The 27,799-nt window shown below is 52.7% G+C and overlaps 1 protein-coding gene across 1 annotated transcript; it reads right to left on the bottom strand.

The window, feature by feature from the left end:
- Positions 1-2,978: 2,978 nt before the first annotated feature.
- Positions 2,979-27,799, bottom strand: LOC129506083 (maestro heat-like repeat-containing protein family member 7). Its single transcript, XM_055319552.1, has 17 exons — positions 27,109-27,799; positions 25,441-25,548; positions 24,845-24,980; positions 24,111-24,199; positions 22,449-22,598; positions 20,497-20,651; positions 13,967-14,111; positions 13,283-13,455; positions 12,647-12,784; positions 12,434-12,548; positions 9,112-9,252; positions 8,382-8,558; positions 7,936-8,094; positions 6,940-7,041; positions 4,326-4,428; positions 3,697-3,756; positions 2,979-3,255 (listed from the first exon to the last, which is right to left on the bottom strand). The coding sequence occupies exons 1-17, from the start codon at positions 27,172-27,174 to the stop codon at positions 3,107-3,109; spliced, it is 2,166 nt and encodes a 721-aa protein (XP_055175527.1). The 5' UTR covers positions 27,175-27,799; the 3' UTR covers positions 2,979-3,106.

Genomic DNA, 27,799 nt, shown 5'->3' with positions numbered 1-27,799 from the left:
TCCATTCCCTTGCCACTTGTGAAGAGAAGACAGAAATATGGGAAGCTCGGATGGGAAAAGAGCTCCACGGCCGTCTGGAGTTTTGTTTCTGGATCGGTGCTTTTCAGTCTTTAAAAACCTCATATTCCTTTTCTTCCCCTGAGGCCCTAAAAATGCTCTGTCTCCGCCTATGCATCCCATTATTTTCAACATAAGTAAGTGTAAGAGCTCCAGGAAACACTCAAAAGGGCTGCACAAGGTGGGCGGGCGGGGCGGGGGGGTGACTGGGTGACGGGCGCAAGGAGGGCACAGGACGGGGTGAGTGCTGGGTCTTGCACTGTATGTTGGCAAATTGAATTTAAATTTAAAAAAAAATAGGTCTAGGAGGATGCAACAAACCTACCATGTGCTCGTGGCCCTGGAACCCGCGGGCCTGTTCCTGGACAGCTGAGCTGCTCTCCTGCTCAGAACCCGGTATACTTGGCCTCTTAGCCCTGCTTTTCAGGAATCCGGGTCTCCCACATAATTTTAGATTTTGCTTCATTCAGAATCCAGTGTGTCCCCGAGGCCCCCGTGCGGCCCGTGGCTGTTAGCTGCGTCCAAGTATCCAGTTTGGCAGGCGCCTCTCTCAAGAAAACATTTTTATTTTATTTTATTTTTTTTTAAGATTTTATTCATTTATTCATGAGAGACCCAGAGAGAGGCAGAGACACAGGCAGAGGGAGAAGCAGGCTCCATGCAAGGAGCCCGACGCGGGACTCGATCCCAGGACCCCGGGGTTACACCCTGGGCCAAAGGCGGCGCTAATGCAAGCCACCCGGCCTGCCCAAGAAAACATTTTTAATGACTATGGGTCTGTCGGAGCAGGAGTCCTTGTGGGTGGGAGGTGGGAGGCCCCCCCGAGGGAGCTTCTACCCAAGAGGCTGCTGGTCTTGGCAAGTACACGGGGACCCTGAGCCTCAGGTGGGGGACACAGGTGCGAGGAATCGCCGTCATCCCCCCAAGGCTCTCCAGCAGGGGCTGGGGCCTCCCTGCCCTGGGAAACGGGGTGTCTTCTAAGGGTGGCTGGTTTGGCCTGGCTGACCGGCCTTTCCCATGCCATGCTCACTGCCCCACCCTCCCACCTGGTCCCACCCTGGCTCCCCACGGCCCCTCTGCATCAGACCCCCCCAGAGTCCACTGTGGATGGTGCCAAGTGATGGGCGTGGCCAGCTGCAGGCCTGGGGGTGGGGTGTAAAACCAGAAAGTGGGCACCCGGGTGCTGCTGACGTTGCCAGGACCTGGGCCCTGGAACCGACCGGCCCCACCCAGCAGCCCTGCCCCTCCCCGTGCCCTGCAGAGGGCTTGCCACACAAGGTGGCTTTTGCAAACTCAGGTCACGCTGTGTCTTGAGGGTGCCAAAGCCCTGAGGGGTAGGGAGGCAGCAACACCAGGTTAAGGGACATCGTTTTTTTGTTCTTTTGCAGGATTTGGTTTTCCTTCCAAATTATAACAATAGCATCTGCTTATTATAGGAAATTTGGAAACAGGAGTGTGAAGGAGAGAAATAGTACTTGGGGTGTATTGGCACCTCTCAGAAGCCGCTGGGGCCATTCATTGTCAACCTGGGTGGCATCGTCATCAGGGACAGGTTTTTCCGACCCTCTCGGTTTACAGAGGAGAGGAACCGAGGCCCAGAGACGCCAGCAGGTGGCCATGATCCCCCCGGGATCAGGACAGGCCAGAGATGGCCCGACGGACTTCAGTTGCTTCCCCCATGTGGTCTCTTCCCATCGTGCCCCTCAGCTGGGCTTGACCAACATGAGGGGAGCGATCTGTGCGGGCACCCGAACTCTGGAGCGGGTCCTACACCAGCATCTTCGACCCCATGGTGCTTCCGAGGGCAGGGAAGGGACCTTGGTGCACGGCTGTCTTGGGCCAGTCCCCATTCACCTCCATTGGTAAGAGAACGAGCCGGCGAGGCCCCAGCGGCTGCTGGCAGTCGCTGGCGTGGAACCCAGAGCCCAGGCCGGGGGAAGGCGCGAGGGGAGCCCCTGGCCGTGCAGACACGCGTGGGCTTTACTGCCTGGGAGGCTGGTTTGTGAGCAGGACCTAGTGACGCCCCTCGGCACCAGGCGGCGATGCTGCTTGAGGAGCTTGGCCCCGCGGAGAGGGAGGCAGGTGGGGCTGGAGAGGGCGAGTGTGGGGGGAACCCCGCGTGCCCCTGGGTGCTTGGATGCAGGCGACAGAGGCGGCCACACCTGAGCGTCCGCTCCACTGTGGCCCGAGCCCCCCCTCCCCGCTCAGAGCAGGTTTGACCTCAGGGGAGCCTGCATTTTAGGACATTGGGTTACTGTCATTGCCCCCAGGGCTCTGGGGCCTGGCAGGTCAGGGGTGACAGGTGACTCCAGGGTGCATGGGGGTGGGGGTGGGGGTGGGGGTGAGGAGCAGCACACGATCCCGCACAGACCTGAGGATAAGCTTAGGGCCCTGGGTCGGATCCGTTCCAACAGGAGCCCCGGGAGATGGTCCTCACCCCGCTCAACCCTTGCAATGGGAGGATGAACATCTGGCTCTTGGGACAAACGGTGGCCGAGCTCCCAATACTCAGGCCGGAGTGTTGTCACCTGGGCTGTTGTCACCCCTCGCGCAGCCACACTGCTGGTTTTGCAGGGCCGCCCCGTTCCTGAGGGTGGTTCCCAAGCTCTCTGCTCTCCCGGGATGCGTCATGAGCTGACCGATGCCCTTTACTAAAGTCGCCGCCCTGCTTAGACCTGCGCTCGCCGCCGGGAGCCCTGCGGGTACAGCTGGGGTCTAGACGCCTCGCGTGTCCCAGCATCCCCATCCCCCCCAGCTCCAGTTGGAGCTGATGTTCAAAGAGCCTCCGTGCTCGGGCCTCCGATCACCTGTCTACGGGGGACAGAGCCACCGGGACCGGGTGGCTGCCGCGGGGACGCAGCTCCGGTGAATGGCTCGGCCCCACGGACCTCGGTGCAAAGGCAGGGAGCACCTACTCCACAGAAGTTCATGCCTCTTTTATTACAAGGCTGTGAGGGGCACACGTCGTCTTCTGGGGGCCTGGCCCCACTGTCACAGCAGCCGTCGTGTCACGGTCGCAGCTGCCTGGCCAGGCCCCGGGGACGCAGGCTCAGGAGTAGCTCTTCCGAGCCCTCCGCCCGCAGAAGCAGGAGGTCGAGGTGTTGGCCAGCAGCTTCTCCTTGGCTTCCAGGATGTAGAGGGTCTGAGTGGCGAGGCAGCTGACCATGGGGTCGGGGTCTTCCTGAATGTTCTTTAGGGCTGCAACACGGGGACCGCTAAGGAGCTTGGATGAAGGAACGGTCGGGGCCCGGCCGGCGGTGCAGGGGGACAGGCTGGGGACTGGCAGCTTCGGAAGCCTCCTGCTGGGTGCACAGCTCGGGCACAGGGGGACGCCGCACCGCCCGGCATCGGGAGCTGCCCCCGCCCTGCACGGCCCACCAACCCTTTGGGGCCCCTCCGCCCGCCTCTGCCCGCGGAGAAGAGCTGAGAGCGAAGGCCTCACCTGCCAAGCCAGGCAGTCAGCACCCCGGGGCCCGCAGCTCGAGGGGGGGCAGAGGGAAGGGAAGGGCTAGGTGCCGGCCGGCGAGTCCCGGGGGACGAGTGGACATTACGGGGCCGTGTAGCGGGAGCCGTCCCGGCGGCCCCGCCAGCACCAGCACCCTTCCACGGCGCGAGGGGCAGCGACCGGTTGCCGCTCACCTGTGCATACTTCCTCAATGTCATCGGCCTCCTCGGCGTCCAGGGTCTGGATGATCTGACCTACAGGAGCACACAGAGCGCCTCAGGGGCCCCCCGAAGGACCTCAGGACACGGGCTGCACCTGCTCTCGCGTCTCTTCCCAGAATACACACCTCCTTGTTCCTGTCTTCCGCGCCCCCTAACCGGCCTTGTCTAGACTTTTCCCACACGTGGAAATTACCTCCCCTGCTTCTCCAGCGGCCATCAACACACTGGGCAGGGGAGGGGGCGCGTACCCCTCTGCTCTTCCTCGGGGTGACGTGAAGCAGGCCTCACCAGCCTGTGAGCTGTGGCATCCACACCCCGACACCCCGCCCCTGGGGAGCTTTGCTGGCCTGGCCTGCCGGGACCCGGCCCATTCTGCTGCAGGAAGGGTCACCCAACCCAACCCGGAGCCTCTGCGGGGTGGGGGTGGGGGTGGGGGCAGGGGCCAGGTGGAGGCCGAGGGAAGGGTGGAGAATACGTGGATCCTCGCAGGAGCTGCCCTGGGGGCTCCACGGGGGGCCCCTCCACCCTCCGATGGAGCCTCACGTCCCGGGTCTTCGGGCGGTTCAAGGACACGGTGGCTCCCAGAGGAGGGCCGGGGGTACCTGCAAACCGCACTGCTGTCTGGCGGATGGCGGCCTGGGGGCTCTTGAAGAGAGTCACACACTGCTTCAGGAACCAAAGGGCTTTGCTTGCCTCCTGCTGCAGCTGTAGGAGGAGGAGCTGGAGTAGGTAAAGCACCCCCTGCGCCGTCCTGCCGCCGCCCCGCTCGGCCCGGACCCAGCTCCCCAGTGCAAACCCCCCTCCGAACGTTCTGGGGGCGCCTGGCCGGCTCGGTGGTGGAGCACGTGACCCTTTGATCTTGGGGTCATGAATCTGAGCCCTCCCCCATCGGTACAGAGATGCCTTTAAAAAATAATAATTTTTTAAAAATTCTACATCTCCATCCGCTCCCACCGCAGCTCCTGAAGTCTCGTTTCCCCTACGAAGCCTTCCTGGATCGACAGGGAGCTCCCTTTCCCTCGGGGAGGCACGAAACTTGAAGAGATCTACCCCAATCTTCTGCGCGCCCGTCTCTCCCCTCCTACTCCCAACCACAGGGGAGTGAACCCGGTTGTTTCACTACGATTTGTTTATGTCTTGGCTTAAAACCTTCAATCTCGGGGTCATTTGCCCTCGGCTGCAGCAGAACCAGTCGTGTCTACGCCATCCTATTGAACAGAGCCTGCCAGGCCGCTTGTGATTAATGTCGTGAAATGTCATGAAATGTCCCAACACCTTTCCCTGCCTTGGCATGCACCCGGTTCTGCATTCATCCAGGTCCCTCCCTAGAAGGTTTGGGGGATGACACGCTCTGCCTTTTGCAAAGGCCTAACCCCATCCCCTGCGTGTCCTTCCTGGAGACTCTCCTGCTCCCCCTTTGCACTACAGCCCGAGTTTTGGTAGGTTTTTTTTTTTTGTTTTTTTTTTAAGACTTTATTTATTTATTCATGAGACACAGAGAGAGAGAGAGGCAGAGACACAGGCAGAGGCAGAGGGATCCCAGGGCCCCGGGGATCAGGCCCTGAGCTGAAGGCAGCCGCTCAACCACGGAGCCCCCAGACGCCCCCTGCAGCCCGAGTTCTTAAATGAAGAGGCTACATCCTGCGGCAGGTCAAACTGGTAGAAAATCCTTTCTTCAAATCAAAGTCCTAAACCGGAAACCTGATATTTTGAACCAACAGAAGTGAGACAGCTCCGGCTCCGGTCGAAGCAGGTGTAGACAGAGCCCCGCTCACTGCTCATCTCCCCCTGAGAAACCCTCGAATCTTGCACCCTGGCCTGCTGGCACCGTCCCGCTGACCTAGATGTGGCTTCCACGGCCCAAACCCAACAGGCACATCCAGTCTTTATGTCCCTGGGCTCGTGCTACAGTCCAATGACCACGCATCGCTCCTGAAACGTCTCCCTCCTCAGTGACCACCGGCCCCCTGTCCTCTTGTTGCCGTGTCTTGGCCTGGTTTCCTTTCCTAGCCTCCTTCGTGGGAAGCTTGGAACCGATGTGGCCTGGGATCCCGATGTCCAGCCCCACCCCTCTCCCTCTGCACCGTTCCCTTAGATGACCCCGCTCGCAGCTCCCATCTACCACTCAGCCGTGGGCCCAGCGTCCACAAATCCGTATCTCCAGCACCGCTCGGTGATGAGATCGACTTCCGATGGGAGAGGTCTCCCAAGCACTACGAACTCCACAGGGACAAAATCAAGGCGCCATCCTCCCCCCACACCCGTCTCCCGCTCTGCATTCCTGACCCCAGGCTGTGACACCAGCTCTCACCCAGGTCAGAGACCCGGAGCTGACCTTTCCCTTCACACCCCACATCAGCTAGCTCTGCAGTCCCCGCCGAGCCTCCCCTCCATGTCTTTGTCGTCGTGACCTCATCTCCTCTCGCTGGACCCTCTCAGCCACGGCCCCTAGTCCTGCCCCTTGGGAACATTTCCTCCAGGCTGCATCCAGGCGGTCTCTCTGAACCCGTCATCCAACCGTGGGACCCCCTGGCTTAGAGCACTTCGGTGGCTCCGGATGCCGACGGCATCAAGTCCTGCTGCTGATTGTGCCCGAACCCTCGGCGCACAGTGCAGCCCCAGCCCCCGCTTCCCGGCCCCCACACCAAGCCTGCACACCTCCAGTTCCGAAGCCAAAACCAGCCTGCAGAGATTTTGCATTTGCTCCGCACGATGTTTTAAACAACGTAAATTATCTGCCGAGAAAATGTGGTGAACTTCACCTAAAGTCGGGATTTCCTGCCTTTCTTAACAAAGTAAAAAAATCCGGCCACACTGAGGCCGCTCCATTCCATAGACTCCGTCAGCTGGTTCTCCACCCTCTCAACCTCGGCCCGCACTACTGATCCCTTCTCTTTGCCTCGGCCATAGCCTGCTTTCCGTTTCCCGTCTTCCCAGATGACACCCCCTCCAGGAAGCCTTCCGTCAACTCCCAGACTGGGCTGGGCACCCCCTTGTGCTATGAAGGACACCGTCTCCTTCAGCCCTCACCGCCGCATTCTGAATGTGTCCGGTCGTGGGCCCGGCCCCCAGCTTAGGGAGCCACGGGCAGGAGGAAGCGGTCTCGGTGCTCAGGGAGCTGCAGCTGTCACAGACCCCAGACAGCGCCGGCCACGACGTGGGCTGCCCCCCCACCGCCCCCCGTAGCCGCGGAGCCGGGAGCCCGCGCCGCCTTACCAGCGCTCGGAGGATGGTCCACACGTCCCTCTCGGCAAACACCGCTCTGAGCCTTGACCAGCGCAGTACGGCGGCCGTGTGGCACAGGGCAGACCGGCAGACCTGGAGGGACACGAGGGCTCAGCGCGGGACGTCACGGGAGGACTGGAGTAGACTCGGAGCGGCGCCAAGAGGGACACTAATGGCGCGGAGTCCGGGCCTGGAGGAGCCGGAGGGACCCGGGGCTGAGAAGACAGGCGGGGCCTCTAGGCAGCTGGGCTGTGCCACCCTGGTTCCCACTCGGGAGCGGTCGGGACACCCGGTGGCCGTGGCACCAGGAGAGCCAGAGCCACGAACGCGGCCACCTCCCAGCCGCATGCACCCGCCACGTGGCCTCCCACACACCAACGGGGGGCCCCTCTGGACCAGGTGGGTGCTCTCGGGGATACCTCACGGGCTCCACCCCACAAAGGCAACACCCCGAGCCATCGCGGGCTGCCAGCGGCTTCAGAGGCCCTGCCACCGGGAACCCCAGCCTCATCGGGAACCCCTGTCCTGCGACAAGCTCCCCGGCTGCAGCTCACGCCCCCGGGCCCCCAGAACACGGGCCCGTTCCAGGCTCTGTCCTGCCCACGACGCTGCCTCATGGGAACCTCGCTGCTGGAGGCAGGGGGGGGCTCTCAATTCGGTGCAGAAGGGAAGGCGATGGCGCCAAGGGCCGAGGGCCAGGGAGAGGCACTGTGCCCACGCTAGGATCCTCCTCCTTGGAGCCTTCCCACCCACGGCGTCGCACCGTGGGCTGGCGGCCGGCTGGAGAGAGCCAGCAGGGGGAGAAAACCGTGCTGCGAGCCTCTGGTCACAGCTGGCTCCTCACTGCCACCCTCCTAGGCCAGCGACAAAGCGACTCCTCCTGCATCCTCCGGTCTTGCCACAGCCCCTTCCTTCGTACTTAACACCTGCCCGTGTTCACCTCCCGCGACGACTGGAGACGGAAGAGCAGGCCCCGGGGCCTCTCACCTGAGCCACGCTGGCATTCACATCCTCCAGGTGGAGCACGAGGAGGACTGTCAGGTTGAGGACCTGGTGCTTCAAGGGGAAGACAAGCACCGTCCTCTTGACCTTGGCCAAGAGAGCCCTGTAGATCTCGAAGGCCAGCAAGCGCAGGTGGTCGGGCTCCTGGTGAGAAGACACGCACCCAGGGAGGACACGTCCGCCTCTGCCCTCCCCGTAGGGGCGGTGGCCCCGGCTCCCCATGTACACCGCCTGCCCCACGGTGCCCCCTGCTCCCTTGTCACCGTCATCTGCTGTCGCGGCATCCCCTGCCCTTTACAGCCGTCAGCGGGAGGACGTACACAGTCCTCTACCGACTGGCATCCCGTTCAGGCTACCAGGGCCTCTCGACACAATTCCGCCCAGCTCCCTTGGACGCCCGGAGAGGGGAACGACCCCTCGGAGGGCTTCACCTCCTCAAAGAAGGGCCCCAGCGTGAAGGTGAGCTGAATGAGGAAGGAGGAGGAGTGCTGCCAGGTGAGGTGCTCCATGAGACTCCTGAGCAGCGCGAAGGTCTCCATCACAATGTCGCTGTCCAGGGAGTAGCAGCAGTTGAGCACGTAGGGCTGCAGGATGCGGAGCTGTCGCACCTGCAGGGCGAGGGCGGCTCAGGAGACGGGCGGGCGTTCAAGCGGATCCACACACATGAGGGCCAGCCCGACCTGGGCCGGACGTGGTCATCCTGGGGCCGGGACCAGCCCAGAAGCGGGCGGCAGTCGGACTGGGCTGCTCAGGAGGCCCTTCTGTCCTCGTGGGAAGAGGGGAGGAGACAGAGGAGAGCCCTCCTCCCGCTACCCCCAGAAGCTCTCCTCGCCGCGGCCTCTAGCATCCCTGGTGATGCCGCCGGTCTCTAGGACGCCTGGATGGCCCGGGATCTGGGAACTGGCTTGGCCTCGAGCCTGAAATGACCCACGGAGACACCTTCTCTTTCCTCTCCCGGGACCGAGCGTGAGCTTGAACGGCTCAAGTCCTTGACCCCTGTGTCCAGAGGACTGGCTTCCGGAGGGCTCTCTCTGTCTGACCCCAAGAGTGGGTCCACCCCACTATGTCTATGATGACACCCGGGACCTCCGGACCTTCCGGTTGCTTCCCCGGGTGACAAGATCTCTTGGGGGCACACCTCCGGCCCCCGCCCCACCTCACCATGTTCCCGTGCTTTGCAAAGATCCCCACCACCTGCAGCAATAGCTTCACCGTGCTGGGCTCCTCATACTGGAACCAGCCTGCCAGGACGCGGACCGTGGCCTCATCCACTGTGGCCACCACACCTGGGCACCGGAGCAGCTGGCAAAAGGAGACCCCGAAAACCGAAGTGATGGGCAAGGAGAACAAAAATCCCCAGGGCTTTGAGTCTAGGTTCCTATCTTTTTACAAAGAAATGTTCCTAAGGATTTGGAAGGACAGGTAAAGAGGCCAAAGCTTAGCGGAAAGGTAACTTCACACTCCGTCATCCCAAAGGTCATTCATTCATCCCCCCAGGTTTTCCTCCGTCATCCTCGAGGAGGGGAGCTGGAGAGGCTAAAAGTAAGACGTGCACCCAGCTCCAAAGAGATGGCGGTGTAGGATCATTCGCATGGAGAGAGCTACGGAGGGATACGGATTTGGTAGCTTGCATCTGAACCACACGGGACAGGAGGAGGAAGAGGTGGCAGGTAGAGCTGGTGCCGTAGAAGGGAAGAGGCAGAAATGAGATTTAAAAACTGCCGTAGGGACGCCCAGGGGGGCTCCGCGGTTGGGCGTCCGCCTTCAGCCCAGGCTGTGACCCCGGGGTCCCGGAATCGAGTCCCACCTAGAGCTCCCTGCAGGGAGCATGCTTCTCCCTCTGCCTGTGTCTCTGCCTCTTTCTCTGGGTCTCTCATGAATAAATAAATGAAATCTTTTTAAAAAAATGCCATAATGAAAAATGGCATGCGTGATTTCATTTGTACGTTTATGTAAAATTCATATGGGTCGATATGTCATTTGACAAAGCTAATCAGATGCATTTAAGCCAAAGGAACCTCAGTCCCAACAGCAAAATGGTTTTGGGGGCCAGCACCGGTCCCCCCACAGCCCGCACCCCCTCCTGCTCACCCCCCTACCCCCCGACCTTGAGCGCCCTGAAGGAAAGTGCACAGGCCTGTCGTTCCCGGCAGGTGGGGAACACACAGGGTTGCACGCGGCGTGCACTAGGGGAGGCTCTCCCGCCGCGGCCCCTGGTTACCCACGCTGCCGGGCTCCCCGGGTCTGGCTCCGGGTGCTGGCGGGCCAGGGTCCCCAGTCCCTTTCAGGGGGCAGTCCCAGCCTCCCCCAGCTGCCCTCCGCTCTTCTCAGCCTGAAAAATCCTCCCCACAAATCTGTGGGGGGCAGATACGAACTGCCATGGGCGTGTCCGCCTGTTTCCGCGGGGGATTAGGCGGGGGGGGGGGGGGGGGGGCTTCTGGAGTGGGTCCCCATCCTAGCTACGGCTTTGAACTCGGGAACTTCGAACAAGAAACCAATGCCTGGACTTCTTCCCAGACCCATTTGAACAGCATATCCAGGCAGGCAGGCAGGCAGGAGAGGGAGCGAAGTTGTGGTTTGGCATCAGCATGTTTTAAAGCTCCCCAGAGGGGCAGCCCTGGTGGTGCAGCCGTTTAATGCCGCCTGCAGCCCAGGGTGTGATCCTGGAGACCCTGGATCGAGTCCCACATCGGGCTCCCTGCATGGAGCCTGCTTCTCCCTCTGCCTGTGTCTCTGCCTCTCTCTCTGCCTCTCTCTTTCTCTCTAAATAAATAAATAAATAAATAAATAAATAAGTCTTTAAAAAAAAAAAAGCCCCCCAGAGGATTCTAACACGCAGCCAGAGGTCAGAACTCCTGCTCTACGGAGACTGGTGCCCATCTTGTGGTGCTCCCTGCCCCCTCCAAGCCCGCCGGCTTGCACCTTGCACTGTTCCCCAAGACCGGGTCCGAGGACTGCCTGTACTGCAACAACCACGAGTGTGTTTACAGAAAACGAAGCCTCTGGCCCTCACACCAGAGCCACGGAATCCAAGTCCCTGGGATGGGGCCTGGGAATCTGCATTTAAACAGCGTCCCTAGAGACGTGAAGTCCATTAATGATGGACATCCTCTGCCATGCAGACTTCTGCTCCCTACATCCACATCCCCCCATCCCCACATCCCTAGCTGGAGTTCTGCTCACACAATGTACATCCTTGAACGCATACACCAGCAGCCCTGCCAACGCACACAAATTAGCTCATGGCCGTGGGCACCTTCCAACAAGGTCCGACAGCCTACGAAGGAAGGACGCATTGTGACACACTAGGAGAATATCTGCTTGTAATCCAGTAGGAGCCACTGCATTATCTTTTGTTATGGTCAAACGTAATCCTACTCCTTAAAAAAAAAAAAAAAAAGAAAAGGTAGCTTGAATTTTAAAAGGAGCCTATTTAAAGCTATGGTGAGCCAGAAATCCCAAACTTTTCCCCCAACACTGCTGGTAGAAGTGTAATTTGGTCCAACTTTACTGGAAAGTAATTTGGGATTCGTGTAAAAAAAAAATCATAGGAGACATTCATATTTTCTGAACTTCTACCTATATTCAACATTTTTAAAAATATTTTTTTTATTTATTCATGAGAGACAGAGAGAGAGGCAGAAACACAGGCAGAGGGAGAAGCAGGCTCCACGCAGGGAGCCCGACGTGGGACTTGATCCCAGGACCCTGGGGGTCATGCCCTGAGCTGAAGACAGACGCTCAACCGCTGAGCCCCCAGGTGTTGCTATATTCAACATTTAAGGAAATAATCTGGAATATGGGCAAAGCTTTTGCACAGAGGTGTCCACTACAGTGATATTTATAATACTGTAAATTTAGAGACCAAACATCCAATAAATTATAGAACATCTTTGTGATAAAAGATTATAGCACCATTAAAATTTATGTTTGAAGAGAGCAGGATAAAGAGGAGTGGAGCGTGATGTCATCTATGATAAAGACACACACACACACACTCACACACACACACACACACGCCTCCCTTCAGGCCAAAACCTGAAAGTGGTTTCCTCTGGGTGTTGTGACGATGCATGGTTTTATCATTTTTAAAGTTCTTTATCATATTTTCTAAATTTTCTACACTTTTTCCCCCATCAAATGGCGGAAATACATGGAGTCAACCAGTGGTACTAAAGCAAAGATTTGTTTTGAAAGGCTGGTGAGGGTCGAGGTGGCTGACGGAAAGAGCTGTCTTCCCGTAAAGTCGGAACAGGGTTGAGCTGCCGTAAGAGTCAAGGAGGAATTACACCAGGTAAATTCAAAGCTTGTGACCCAAGGTAACCTGTCATTAACAGTGACCCCGACCCTCTGGGAGGTGGGGAGCCACGGTGAATTAGGCCACCTGTTTGTCCCCCAGCCATCCCTGGAGGTGGCCCTCGGGTACAGCTCCTTCTAGAGGAACCGCCTTCCCCCCACCCTCCTCCCACCGAGAACTGCTTACCTCGGTCATGAACACGAAGGCTGTCAAGTGGTTCGTGTTGCCCACTTCTTGGAGAGTCTTGATGATGAAGCTGAAGATGGGGCGGTTGTGCCAACAGTTCTTGATGACCATGGCCCTGCCGATGACAGCAGAATGCTCAGGATCAGAGCTGGGCCCCAGGAGAGAGCCAATGAGATGGGAGGTCCTCCGGCCAGGGACGGGGTCGAGGCCTACCTGGCCAGCAGAGTGACACCCTCATAGTGTCTTTCAGGACTGGTGAGCAGCTCCCAGCCCCCAAGTTTCTGAACAAAAGACACGTAGTCCCCATACCCAGCCCTTAGCATCAAAGCCTTCAGGGCCTCCACGGTGGCACTGGAGAAAAGGCAGAAAGCAGACAGGAAGTCATCCCCACCATCTGTGCTCCTCTCCTGCACCTGCGGCCTGCTTGCCTATGCAAACCTCCCTTAGAATCATGAACCGTTGGGTAGAGCGACTGCCCTCAGAGACCCAGGCTAACATTTTACCAATGAGACACCAAGGCCAAGAGAGATGTGGGGGTCCCCGAGGTGGTGCAGGAAGCCAGCAGAAGGGTAACTGTTTTATCCATCATATTGATTTCACTTTGGTACAGAAGCTTGGCATCAGCCCAGTCAGTCAGAAATAAAGTCTTTTCTAAAAAGTCCAGAAAGACTTGCTGGAATGATGTACGGGGAACACACCCGGTGCCCTACACGGGAGGTGTGAGAAGGGTGTCTAGAACCAGCAGCCTGGGGCCAGGGCAGGCAAGTGGCAAAGGAATAACTAGACATGGCTGCCGGATGGGCCCTGAAACACGGCCACTAGGAACTCTGGCCCAGAGGCCAAAGGTACCTGACAGGGTCCACCCATTCGGTTACATGCTGCTGATCCTGGATGTCAGTGCCCCCTTCAACCACAAGAAAGGAGATCTGGTTCAGCAGGGTCATAAACAGGGAGGAGAAGAAGGTCTGCACCTCTATCCGCCGACTCGGTTCCAGCAGGAGCTCGTGGATGGCCCTGGTGGCCTGAGGGTGAGGAGGAAAGTGGAGGCATAATCATTTTTATATTCCAAGTCTCGTCACCGTGGGTCCTGTCACCATGAAATCTCTGCCCATAACCCATCACCATGATGGGCTGGCCCAGAGAAGCCCACAGCAAGTCAAAACTAAATTAGCGTGAGCCAAGAAAAATAAAGGGCAATTTCTAGAATGTTATTATTTTTAACTGCTCTCAACGTTGTGACAGCTGTTTCATTCCCGCACCGACCTCAAGAGTTAAGGGGGGCCTGGGGGTGCTCTTCTTACCTAAATTCACCCAGGGAGAATGAGAAACTAGTTCTTCCATTTCCCTACAAGGCAGCACAACTAGAAAACCCTCCCTCCGACCACCCCAAGACTCTGCGTTAGAATATTCAACCAAACGTGGATATGTCAAAGGGAGAGGCCCCAAGAACTCAGGACAGCCTGGGATGGGGCACCAGGAAGGCCCCCCGACCCCCGCCCCAGCACCCAGCCCCTTCCGCGGGCCCCTCCATACAATCAATGGAGAGATCTCTCTCCTGTGGCTGGGCTCCTGGCCCTTTGATTTCTGGTGTGGAGTCAGTTTCTGCAGCAGAAATTCCATGATCACTTCATAGCCTTTGGGGAATGATGCCAGGATTTCCCAGGGCTTGTGAACTCCCCTGTAAGGGCAAAACCCCACCAACATGGTCACCCTCCATAGACCCCACAGGCCTTCTAAGGGAAGGGACTCCGGGCTCCTTTGCCCAGTGTTCTGGCCCCTCTCTTCTTCTTCTTTCACTTTGTCATCACCTCCAGACCTCCCTGTTCTCTAGCATCCCATGCATAGTAGATAAATCTGGAGATGTTCACTTGGTTTACGAACCTGACGTGAGAAAATATCTCAGGCCACACTTCAAAGTTGCATATCAGTCAGAAGAGTCCCCTGTGATGTTCTCTTTGCCGCCTTGTCCAAGCTCTTGCTACCTCCTGGATACTTATTAGACATTAACAAGCAATCTTAATTTCCCTAAGATTAAGATTCTCTTAATTTTCTTTATTTCTTTACTAAGAAATTATGTCCTTTTGGTGCTGTGCTGGCCAAGACAGAGCAAGCACATTCCATCCAATCACTTCCCCCAATTAATGCTAAAAACGCTGGTCAAATACGGAAGCAACTGCTTGGAAGATTTTTTAAATTGTTAATAGCAGGTGGATTGGGGGCAGAAAGCCATAATTTGAAAAGCAACCCTTACCAGATGAGCTTCCCAGATCCCCCCCACCCCTTTTATCTCCCAACTTTGACCTGGAGCTGGCCCCCAGTGTGAAACTACGCAGCAGGCACACAAAGCAAAATCTCAGAGTAAAACTCTGTCATTCTAGCAGAAGGTCTGGGAAAATAGGAACCTAAGACTTGTGGCTCTGTGAAAGTGTGGGTAGAAGCTTTCTTTCTTTGTCTCTTTTCTCTCTCAACCCTGTTCTGAGGATGGATCCAGTTGCCCAGTGCATGAAGTGGACAGGGGCCTTATGACCCAAAGAGTATGTGTGTGTGGAAGGGAGAAAAACCCTTTTCTCTCTATCTCTATCTCTTTTCTCACTTTACTGCCCAAAACATGGGCCAAGCTGTGCAAATGCATTGGCACAAGAAGTAAAACCCTGAGAGAAAGCCCAACTTTCTAGACAGAGGACCTGGAAAGGTGTCCCTGGAAGCCAGGAGGTGGGAGAAATCTCAAAGAGAAGAGAGAGAGAGGAATTCCTAATTCTGTAAATGAGCCAACACATAAATTCTGGAATCATCCCTGAGCTGTGCATGCACAGGGTAGATCCAAATAACCCTTGAGAAGCACGTGTGCAAGACAGATCCAAAGCAGCACAGCAAAGACCTTAAAAACTTCACAGACATTGAAATTACATCCACAAGGTGAGACAGAATTTGCAGTCTAAACCGTACACCAGGTCGATTGCTTAAAAAAAAAATCAATATTCTCCAGGAGAATTTAACAAGACCAAGAGCCTCACAGCATCATATTAAAAATGTCCAGACTACAATCTAAATTTACTTGACATACAAAGAACGGGATAATGTAATCAGTCCTCAAAGGAAAAGAAAATCAACGGATGCCAATCCTGAGATTACTAAAATGTGGAAGTTAGCAGGTGAAGAAATTTTTTTTCCGGATAAAGACTTTATGTAGACATTTTAAACATGCTCCATGATGGAAAGATGAACACTGCTGAAATGAATGGAAAGATAGATATTCTCAGCAAAGAAATAAAAGGTATTTAAAAAACAGAACCAGGGACGCCGGGGTGACTCGGTTGGTTAAGCATCTGCCTTCAGCTCAGGTCATGATCCCAGGGTCCTGGGATTGAACCTCCGCATCAGGCTCCCTGCTCAGTGGAAAGCCTGCCTTCCCCTCTTCCTCTACCATTCCCTCACTTGTGCTCTCTGGCTCGCTCCCTCTCTCTGCCAAATAAGTAAATAAAGTAAAAAAATAATAATAATAAAAATAAAAAAATAATAAAAATAAAAAACAGAACCAAATGGAAATTCTAGAATTGAAAAAAAAATTGAAACAAAAATTAATTATCTGGGACCAGTAGGAAATTGGAGATTAAATAGAGGGAAGAGTTTATGAACTTGCAGATACATTAACAAAAATTATAAAATCTGCAAAAACAAAGAAATTAGAAAAAATTAATAGGGCTTCAGGGACTTATGTGACACCATCAAAAAGTCTAATCTTCATGTCACCAGAATCTCAGAGAGAAGAAAGATATTGGTGCAGAAAGTGTATCTGAAGAAATAATGGCCTAAAACTCCTCCAGATTTGGTGTAGGATACATATTCACAGATTCAAGATGTTTGGTGAAGCTCTAACAGGATAAACCCAAAGAAATCATGCCCAGACATCTCATAATCAAACTTCTGAAAATGAAGATTAAAAAAAAATCTTGAAAACAACCAAGAAAAAGACAGCACATTGCGTATAGAAAATAATGTTTGAACTATTATAGATTTCTCATCAGAGACTGTGTAGTCCAGAAGACAATAGAATGACATATTTAAAGCAATTGGGAAAGAAAAGCCATCAACCTTGAATTCTAGAATTCTAGCATTTTACATACAATGAAAATATTCTTTAGATATTAAAGTAAAATAAAGACATTCCCAGGTGAAAGAAAACAAACAGAATTTGTCACCTGCAGACCTGTTCTGAATGACAAGCTACAGGAAGTTCTTCAAGCTGAGGAGAAATTTTATCAGAAGGAGACATGGAACTTCAATCATGAAGGAAAAGCAGCAAGAATGGTAAATATTTGGGTAAATGTACCAGACTATTTTTCTCTCAAGTTTAAAAATAGGTAATGGTGGCACCCTGGTGGCGCAGCGGTTTAGCGCCGCCTGCAGCCCGGGGTGTGATCCTGGAGACCCAGGATCGAATCCCGCGTCGGGCTTCCTGCAGGGAGCCTGCTTCTCCCTCTGCCTGTGTCTCTGCCTCTCTCTCTCTCTCTGAATGAATAAATAAATAAATCTTAAAAAATAAAAAAATAAAAATAGGTAATGATTATTGAAAGCAAAAATTATGACATTTTTTGCTGTGTTTCTTCAATGTGCGTAGACTATAGGATAACAGGGAGAAAAGGAACCTATATGCTGAAAGCTTCTGTATTTTCTTGAAGTTATAAAATATCAACTTTACGTAGACTATGAAAATTTAGGTATGTTAAGAATCCTAAGACCCACTAAAATCCTAAAACATTGGAACAAAAAAAAAAAAAAAAAAAACCAGAGACAGAAAACAAATCATAAAGTGGTGGGCTTAAAACCAACCATATTTATATGTAGACAATAGATAATTCTTTTGCTATAAAAGATGAGAAAATCCTGTCATTTGTGACAGCAGAGCAGACCTTTAGGGCATTATGCTAGATGAAATAAGTCAGACAAAGAACGACAAATACCATGTGATCTCACTTATATGTAGATTCTTTAAAATAAAACAATAGGGGATCCCTGGGTGGCTCAGCAGTTTGGCACCTGCCTTTGGCCCAGGGCGCGATCCTGGAGTCCCGGGATTGAGTCCCGCGTTGGGCTCCTGGCATGTTCTCCCTCTGCCTGTGTTTCTGCCTCTCTCTCTCTTTCTCTATCATAAATAAATAAATAAAATCTTTTAAAAAATAAATAAAAAAAATAAAACAATTAACAAGCAAACAAACTCATAGAGAAAAAGATCGTATTTTATGGTTACCAGAGGTAGGTGGTGGGGGTGAGGTGGGAATGGAAAAAGAAAGCCAAAAGGTATAAACTTCCAGTGACAAGATAAATAAATCCTAAGGCTATAATAATTATAGCATGATGACCATAGCTAATACTGCTGTATAATATATGTGAAGGTCATTAAAGGTTCTCATCACAAGGAAAAAAGATTTTTTTGCTCTCTCTTTTTATGTCATCCATATGAGATGATGGATGCTAATCAAACTTATGCAATAATCATTTCACAATATATGCAAATCAAACCACTATGTTATACACCTTAAATTTTTACAGTGATATATGTCAATTATATCTCAATGAAACTGGAAAAAAAAAACCTAACCACATCATTAATTACATTAAATGTTACTGTCTAAACACACCAATTGAAACATAGAAATAATAAGAAAAAAAACACAATACCAAACTAACTATATGCTGTATACAAAAAACCCACTATAAATATAATACTATAGACTAGTTAAAAATAAAAGAATGACAAAAGATATACCACGTTAAGGCAAATCAAAGCAAAGAAAAAGTGGCAGTATTAATACCAGACAAAGTTCAGGACAGCGGATATTCCTAGGTATGAAGAGGGACATTCACTACTGATAAAAGCGTCAACTCATCAAGATGTAGCAATTCTAAATGTGTATACACCTAACAAAATATATGAAGCAAGAAGTGGTAAAGTGAAGGAACAAATAGACAAATCCGTAATTACACGTGGATACTTCAACACTCCTTTCTCGGTAACTGATAGGCTAAGCACGCAGAAAATGAAGAGAGAAATGTATCAGAGTCATATATCTGACAAAAGACTTGTTTTTTTGTTGTTGTTTTAAGATTTATTTATTTATTTATGATAGACATAGAGAGAGGGGGGGGGCAGAGACAGGCAGAGGGAGAAGCAGGCTCCATGCACCGGGAGCCCGACGTGGGATTCGATCCCGGGTCTCCAGGATCGCGCCCTGGGCCAAAGGCAGGCGCCAAACCACTGAGCCACCCGGGGATCCCCCTGACAAAAGACTTGTATCCAGAATATATAAAGAACACTCAAAGCTCAATGATAAGAAAACAAACAATTAAGAAATGAGTAAAAGATTTGGATACTTGAACAAAGAAGTTATATGGATGGCAAATAAATACATGAAATCATGCTCAGCATCATTAGCTACAATTAAATTAGGGCAAAGCAAATAAAATGACAATGAGATGCCACTACCCACTTGGTAGAATGACTAATTTTTTTTTTTAATGAAAATATCAGCTGTGAACAAGGGTGGGAGCAACTGGAACCTTCCTACATTGTTGGTGGGAATGGGAAAGCCGCACCTGAGAAATAGTTTGGCAGTTTCATTTAAAGTTAAATATACACCTGCCATATTGCCCAGCAATGCAATCCTTAGGAATTTACCCAACAAAAATGAAAGCCGATGTTCACACAAAAAACTGAACAGAGATATTTATAGCAGCATTATTCGTAATTACCACAAATTGGAAACCACCCCAAAAGTAAATGGATTAAAAAAAAAAACAACCTGTATCCATGCAATGGACTACTCAACGATGGATACATACAGTAACCCGGATGAATCCCAAATGCCTTACGCAGGGTGAAAGAAGCCAGACTCAGAAGCATGATTCTATTTTGTACTGTTATGATTTGTGCTGTAAGATTCTATTTACCACATTCTGGGAAGGGCACAATGATGGAGACAGAGAACAGATCGGTGGTTGCCAAGGGTTGAGTGTGGAAGAGGGAACTGACCCCAGAAGGGGTATACCCACATGTATTCCCAAATACGGCAATTTTGGGGAGTGATGGAAATGCTCTGTATCTTGATTATAGGGGCGGAGATTGTGACTATACATCTGAGAAAACTTACAGAACCGTATGACCAAAGGGTGAATACTGCTGCATGTAAATTTAAAAATCTTTCAAGGTTAAAAAAGGGAATTATAGTGTAGTAGATTCACAAAATATGTGATATAACATATAACATCAGGAAGCCATTAAAAGCATGTTTACAGAAAGGTTTTAACTTAGGAAGATGCTATAATAAAATGTTAAGTGAAAAAATATGCAAACTGGTGTGTGCAGTATGAGCTGGATAATAATACATTTCTAAACATTTTATTTATTTATTCATGAGAGACACAGAGAGGGAGGCAGAGACACAGGCAGAGGAAGAAGCAGGCTCCCTGCGGGGAGCCCGATGTGGGACTCCATCCTGGGACCCCAGGATCACGCCCTGAGCTGAAGGCAGACGCTCAACCCCCCAGGCATCCCTTGATAATACATTTTTAAAAACCATTTTTAAAAGATAGGCAAATTAGGTGCACCTGGGTGGCTCAGTCGGTTGAGCATCAGACTCTTGATTTCAGCTCCGGTCATGATCTCAGGGTCATGGGATCAAGCCTTGCATTGAGCTCCACACAGTGGTGAGTCTGCTTGAGACTCTCTTTCCTTCTCCTTCTGCCCTCCCCCTACTTGCGCATATGCTCTCTCTCTCTCTCTCTCTCTCTCTCTCTCTCAAATAAATAAATCTTTAAAAAATAAACATAAATAAAAGGTAGAAAAATTATAACCAGTATAACGGATTTAAAAAAAAATTTTTTTGCTTTTTCAAAATTTTACATGCTTTCAAATTGGCAGCAACAAGCAATCCCCTATTACTTTTACAATCACCTGCCCCCAAGTAAGTAAGGAACTCACTTATACTGAAAATTGGGTACATTTTAAGTACAGCAAATTAGAAGACAGCGGGGGGCTGGTCGGTGGCACTGACAGAGTCGCCTACCTTTGTGACTGATCTTTCATCTTAAATAGTGTCAGGATAACTTCATCGGTGTAGGTCTGGGCCAGCAGGTAAAGGATCTTCTCTATGGTCCCTTGGGCCGTGGTTTCAGTGATGCTGTTCATATTGTGGTAAGTGTACTGGATGATTTCTGGCACCTGAAGTGGGGTCAGGAGGAGCAAGGTTCGTCCTGGACACTCATCAGCAACTCCTCGGGACGTGGATAACTAAGCAACCGTATAAAGTGTGTGGGTGCACACCGGTGTGAACCGGTTCCCAGCAGTCACTGCCCCACTCTGGTCAGGCCACAGCTGTGTGCCTGGGGGCTGTCGTGTCCCCCATATTTTAAGAGGGACAAAATGAAGAGCAGCAGGGAAGGGTGACTCGAGTCATGCCTGGAAACCACGTCACGAGGAATGAAGCAAGTGTCAGGGATCAGTAACCTGGAGAAGTGAGGACAGGAGGCATAAAGCCTATTATTAGGGAAGGGGGGGCGCTCCCGTCTCACAGTTTACCAGCCATGTGGACTCAGCAGTGTCCCTCGTGGTGAACAGTACAGGTCCTGGAGTCATAGTGCCTGAATTTGAACCTCACTTACCAGTTGTGTGACCTTGGGCAAGTTTTCCACCTTTTCTATGTGTTACTTCTGTTAATTCCTCATATAGAAAATGAGAACAACCTAACTCACCTCAATAGTTCTAAGCTAATACGTCTACAGTGGTTGGAACAGTGTCTGCCACATAATAGTGTTCGAGAAACTTCAGTTATGAAAACTCTTAGCCTCCTTGAGCTTTTTCCCCATTTCTCAAAAGAGAACCATTACTTCCTTGCAGACCTGGTGTAAGAGTTCAGTAAAACAACAAGGGGATGAGGCTAGCAGAGCGCGTGGCACCTAGTCTTAGTAAAACCTGGAGAGGAACTGATTTCTGCATAACTCCAAAAAAGCAAATGTGGGCCAGGGGCTGGAAACTACGGGGATGAAGATTTCAGTGCCCAATAAGGGAGAACTTTCTAATAACGGAAGTGATTCGCGAATTAGGATGAGCTATGTGGCTTAAGGTAGTGAGCTTCCCGAAAGTGCCTTCAGCAGAGTCTGGCTGCCGGAGGGTCAGGAGGGCTCCCGAAGGGATTACAGGCATTGAGTGGGGAGGTTGCAGGGCTTCACCTCGGGGGTGGCCTTCAGCTCTAAGAGCTCACTCCTGGTCTGCTCTGAGGCATTCAGATGGCTCTCCGGGCCAGAGGGAGTGGTAAGGGTGAGACGCAGGATAATAACTGAACCTCTTGTAGAGGTGTCAGGAGCAAGACAGAGGGGCAGGTTAGGCCACTGGGATGAGAGTGAACCGATCAATCGCTAAGACCTTTAATAACGGGATAAGAAAGAAACATAAGTCAACTACGCTATCTTACTTTCACTAAGAACCAGTCCCACGTCTGGCAAAAGTCTCTGTATTCCACCTGTGGTTCATGTCAGTGTCTCACAAATTCATACATATATAGGAAATATGATATGATAGATACATAAGATATATGTGAAATAGAGCCGTATGACATATAGATCTAAGAAATAAATTGATCAATAGATCGATAGATGGATAGATCGATCAGTGAATAGATGGATAGATGATCTCTGTGCTTTCTCCCACCTGTGCATCCACAGACCTAGCACAGTGTTTGGAAGCAGAAGGGACACTGGTCCTCAGACCCCACAGGAGTCTCCTGCTATAGCTTTGACTCCCTTCTTCCCTTCCTGGAGGAGCCGAGGCCAGCGTGTCACCCTTTCCCATGGAAGGGCCGTTCACACAATCGCAAACAACTCCTCATTTGACTTTTTCTCCTCTCAGTTGAAGGATTTCAATTCCTTAAACCTCAACCAGTAGGAAATAGAACCAGATCCAAAGCAGAAAGGGAGAATTCTTAAATGGGCCTTGAGTCAGGAAGTCCCTCAGCGCTGGTACCTTCCCGATTTCCGGCAGTGAGTGCTTCAGGATCATCTTTAGCATCTTGGAAGCCGCACAGACGTCATGCCTGCTGGCACTGCTCATAGTCTCCATTGACACCATGATCACATCTGCTCTCTCTTCAGGGGTCAGGTATTTCCGGAAGAACTGAAGAAAGAAGAGCAGCAGCTGTCTCTGCAATGTCGGCATCCCACACTGGGATTGCACAAAACCTCTGGACTCCAGAGCGGCCAGCCAACCGGGGTCCCGTGGAGGCAGCCCCTGGCCAGCACCTAGCTATTCCACGGTGTGAGGCCAGGCTCCCGAGTGTTACCAGCTCTAAGTACCCAGGTAAGAGCAACTGTCCAGACAGCGTGATACAGAGAACAACGCAAAAGGTATTTGTATTTGGAATCTGGAACGTGATTCGGGGATCCCACTTAGAAGTGAGTTCTGATGTGTTGTGGGTTCAGAGCATTCCCAAGCAAGAAGTGACTGCTACGGTCTAACACAGGCGCGCCTCGTGTTTCTGAGTCCACACACCCCAGCGAAGCTCTCCGCTCACACCGGAAGGAGCACCCAACTCCGTGACTGGCTCTATGCCAGGAGCTGGGGAAGCCCACACAGAAGACACCCCCTGCCTTCGCCCTCAAGGACCGTATCGTCACGTAGGGCAGGTAGATAAGCAGTCATGGTGCCGTGGGGAAAATGCCAGAAAGGGACATAGTGAGGGCATCGAAGCTAGACTTGCAGGACTGGACAAGGCTTCCTGGAAGAAGTTCCTCTGAAGTCCACCCTTGGTGAAAACTGGGGCAAGATTTCCAGGCAGCGAACAGGCCGTGCAAGGGCCCGGGGAAAGCGGCGTTGAGTGGGGCGGCGCCCGCGGGGGCCCTGGACCCGGAGGGGAAGGGGAGTCCAGACTAGGTGGGGCGGGAGTCGCCAGGAGCCGCGTCCTGCAGGGCCTCGCTGGCCTGTGGAGTCTGGCTTGTAGCATAAGCCCCACGGGAGGTCGGCGCGAAGTCTGGAGGGGACTGGGACGATGATACGTGCCCTTGCGAACTGTCCGATGACAGCGCAGAAACGGGTGTGGCGGGGGGCACGGTGGGAAACGGGGTGATCAGTCGGAGGCTGCCGCGATAACCCAGGCAAGACGTTGATGCTGGACTGAATCGGGGTGGCCGCGGTGGCCTGGGGCAGAGGGGAGGAACTCGAGGCCATTCGGGGTGAGAAGGGGCAGACGCGGGACTGAACCGGCCGCAGAAAACGGCGGGCAGGAGGGAGGGAGGGCCGTCCGTGGGTTTCGGGCTGGCACGGCTGAGCAGCCCACGCGGGGACACAGCGTTAACACCAGCAACCCCTCTGCTGATCAAACAGATTAAAGCGAGGCCGTGAGTAGAGGTACAGGGCGCAGTCTGTGGGGCAGGAGGGCTTGACGCTGCCCCTATTGTACAGACTCCCTCGATGGCCTCAAGCGTCACTCAGGTCCAGTGCCGCGCGAGGAGTGGGCCTTAGTCCTCCCGCAGGCTGCCCGTGAGACCTTGAACTCGGGGCCCAGCTCCCCGGGTAGGGGAGCCTCCTCCGTGACCCCAGCCAGGCCCTCTTTGTGACCTCTACCCAGACACCCTTCTCCCCCACGGACCCCCCCGTGCGGCCCCCCACGCCGCGGAGAGCAGCGGGTACCATGGTGAGACTCTGGATGTTGGCAAACCATCCTCCCCGGAAATGCTTCTGCAGCTCCTTCAGGATGCCCTCCGTCTTCTGCTTCAGACCTCCGATCCAAGCACAATTACGGGGCAGGGCCTTAACAGGGAGCAAGGGGCACCCGCTCCCTCCCTGCCCGGCCCAATGGGGAGGGCTCCCCAGCTCCAGGCCGAGGGGGAGGGCTGTATCTGGGCAGGTGGCTGTATCTGGGCAGGTAGCCGAGCCACCTCGAGGGCCCCTCCACCCTCACCCCACAGCTGAGCAGTGAAGAAGCACATCTTCTCGAATCATAAAAAGCCAACGTCTCTGAAACTCCCGGGAGGGCATGCTTGCCAATTCCCCTAGCACCTCCGTAAGCGAGCGGGGCTGTCTGTATCTTTGGTTTTTCTGGGGCCAGAGAAGGTCTAGACCAAACGTCCCCAAGTCTGTTCCCTGAGAAAGGATGCCGATTTTCCCAGTCGGGCACCCAGCACTCGTGACGGGCTCTCCCAGGTGCCTGCGAACCTAGCTCCCCCTTTTTTCCAAGGCTCTCCTAGAGTCTTTTAAAACAGGGCCCTGCATCAGCCGTGGTTTGGGGGTCCCGGTGCCCCTGCAGGAGAGAACTGCCCTTCGGTGTGCCCGACACAAGGGAGGCACTCGATGACCGCTGCTCCTGTCACTCAGCAGGGCCCCGCAGCTGCAGACCCGGGACAGTCCGGGCTCCTATCACTTACTTCTATGAAGCACAAGGATTTTGAACAAGTAATGCAGTGCCTCCGAGGCCTCTGCGCTGATCTCGTAGTTGGCGTTCATGCAGAACAGGCCTAGGATGCCCATGAGCTTCCCACTGATGGAGAACTCCGTCAAGTGCTGTCAGGAAGAGGAAACCGTTACCTCTCCACCATCCCCAAAGCAGCTTCTCCCCACCATAGCCACCCGCCCCCTCCAACCTCCCCTTCCTTCCCACATCACTGTTATTTGCTTGTGTGTGGCCCCTCTCACCCACCAACCCCACACCCCGGCCTGGAGTGGGGAAACCTCCTGAAGCGACACCCCGGGCAATGGGGCAGCCAGACGCCTGAGATATGTTAGCCAGTGGGAAGCTGTGCAGGCCACGGCCTCCCACCAGACTGAGATGTGTCTGGACGATCTGAGTTTACTAGGCTAAGGCCAATATCCCATAGAAGCAGGAAAGGCATCCGTGGTAAATAAACACATCAGTAATAAGGTGCTCTCGTTAAGCCCTGCAGAGGCTCGGGCTCGGTCAGCTGCTCCGTGTGCAGAGAGGCCAGGTTCCCGGGCCAGCCTTCCCCCCACCCCAGGCACTCACCGACAGTTCTGGGAAATTGCAAATAAACCTCAGCATCCGGGAGATGGTGCCCAAGGCCCGGCTCTGTTCGTGCACTTTCTCTGACAGCGTTAACCAAGGCAAGATGATCTGGAAAGGCAGCATAGAGACACCATCGATGCCTTCTACGGGAGGACTGCCCTCGTCCCCCCTTGCTCTGAGCCTACATCCCCGACTGCCAGAAAGACAAACAGACGCTCGCTTGCTTTGGCAGCACGTATACCAAAAAGGAAATCAGAGCATCTATTGTCAGGGGTTGGGTTGGGCAGAGCCATTGAGGACAGAGTCACGTGATGGGGGAGGACAGCTCTGTAGCTTGACCGTAGTTGTGTAGACTTGACTGCATTTGTCAAAACCCGCAGAACTATCCACTAGGAAGGGTGCACTATACTGTATGTAAATCCTACCTTAATAAAAATACCAAAAAAAAGCAAAGACAAAAAAAGAAAGAGAGAGAGAGAGAGAGAAAGGAGCCCTTGGGAAGACTAAATAGACCTTACATATTTTTTTCCAAAATTAATCCTCTTTCTGATCCCACTGTGCAAGGTCAAATATGAAACAAATGATGTATTATGTGATCAAATAATTTTTGTAGGAACAATTATGTCTAAAATAGACACACTTGATTTTTTTTTGTTTTCAGAATTACCTCCAAGTAGTAAATATAATCTAAATTTTGTTGCATAAAAAAAAATCTTATTTTTATCATTTAAATTTCATTCAGCAAGATAAGTTGACAAGTAAAATTCTGGAAGGTATTTCAGGTGGTGCCTTTGGGGAGCACCATTTGTCTTTGGATAATGAGGACTCCAGGAATGTATTTCCTGAGGACCCCACCCTGATGGAGAACCCGAGCTCTGCATCTCCGTTCCCCATAAACTCAAACTGCAACAGTGCATTTAGGAGTCCGCTTACAGCGAACGTACTTGCAAAGCACAGAAATGTTTCTCAACAAATGTACCGGAAATAATACATTGCAAAAAAAACCATGTCCCTGATCCCAATATGGATATGTTTCCTCCCTAGAAACGGCCCTCGTCAAAGTGTTTTTCAAGATATCCAGGCGATCCTGTCTCTGTTTTGGTTGTCACATATAATGTTTTATCCAAAATTGTGTCGTCCTCACTAGTTACCATCTTGTTGATGAAAGTTGGTTTCGGGCAGCCCGGGTGGCCCAGCGGTTTAGCATCGCCTTCAGCTCAGGGCGCGATCCTGGAGACCTGGGATCGAGTCCCATGTCGGGCTCCCTGCATGGAGCCTGCTTCTCCCTCTGCCTGTGTCTCTGCCTCTCTCTCTCCCTCTGTGTATCTCTCATAAATAAATAAATAAATAAATAAATAAATAAATAAATAAATAAATAAAATCTTAAAAAAAAAAAGAAAGTTGGTTTCAAGTGATTCTGGGCTATTCAAAGTCACCCACAAAGAGATGATGATGGATCGTAACTAAGAATATTTGGAAGGCTCTTAAAGACAGAGAGAGGGCAATGCAGGGAGTGGCCTCCAAGTCATCGTGATGCTCACGGAGGTTTGAGACCCGATGGCCTCTGGGCTGGAAAGGCCCCCAGACTATCGTGAGTCCTTGTCTTTCCTCCCAGAAGACCAGATTTAACGCAGGGCTTCAGTTTCCCTGACTTCTACAGCCACTTACCTCCAGGAAGTTCTGCAGTATGAGCATATTGGGTTCCATATCCTCCATCACGAGAGCTTGTAACATGTCATCTAAGGCTTGGATCGTCTGACGAGCGAGGGGGAGGCGTGGAGTGTAGGAGGACCAACAGCCGCCGCCGGCCTGGCTCCTTGGGGGCACCCCCCATGTTCCTCAGACCCCTCCTCAGGAGCAAGGAACGCAGGGCCCAGCCCTGCCGCCACACTCTGAGCTTCCCAAGTGCTGATCTTCCTTGACCTCCCTGAAGACCAGACCAGGGCCGGCCCAGATTGGGGCCCAAATAGTAAAATGTAGGCCTTGGGCAGTTCTCCCCAACACATTCAATCCCCGTGAGATTCTCACCATTAGGGATTCATTCTGCTAGATTAAGGAAAGTTCTATTTTTAAACGTGAAAGTTCTTCAGATTTGGCAGTCCAAATCCGAATCTGCTGTGGAACTAGAGAAATGAGAGCCTCGGCGAGAGAAGACATGGGCAATGTGGGAGCAGGAGCCACTCCCTAGGGAGACGGGTGACAATGAGGCAGCGGGGTTACTCCTAGGCAGCACGAGGACCACGAGGACCACGAGGCTGTGAGCTCCCGAAGGAGGGGTCAGGGAGGACAGGGGGAGGGCCCAGGAGCTAAGAAGACAGAGGAAGCCTCTGAAGACAAATCCCTCCCATGGAGACCTCTA

This window comes from Nyctereutes procyonoides, unplaced genomic scaffold (genome assembly GCF_905146905.1).
Source record: "Nyctereutes procyonoides isolate TBG_1078 unplaced genomic scaffold, NYPRO_anot_genome, whole genome shotgun sequence".
Classification (NCBI taxonomy): Eukaryota; Metazoa; Chordata; class Mammalia; order Carnivora; family Canidae; genus Nyctereutes; species Nyctereutes procyonoides.
The sequence above is the reverse complement of the archived record's forward strand: the minus strand, read 5'-3'. Positions and strand labels throughout refer to the sequence as shown.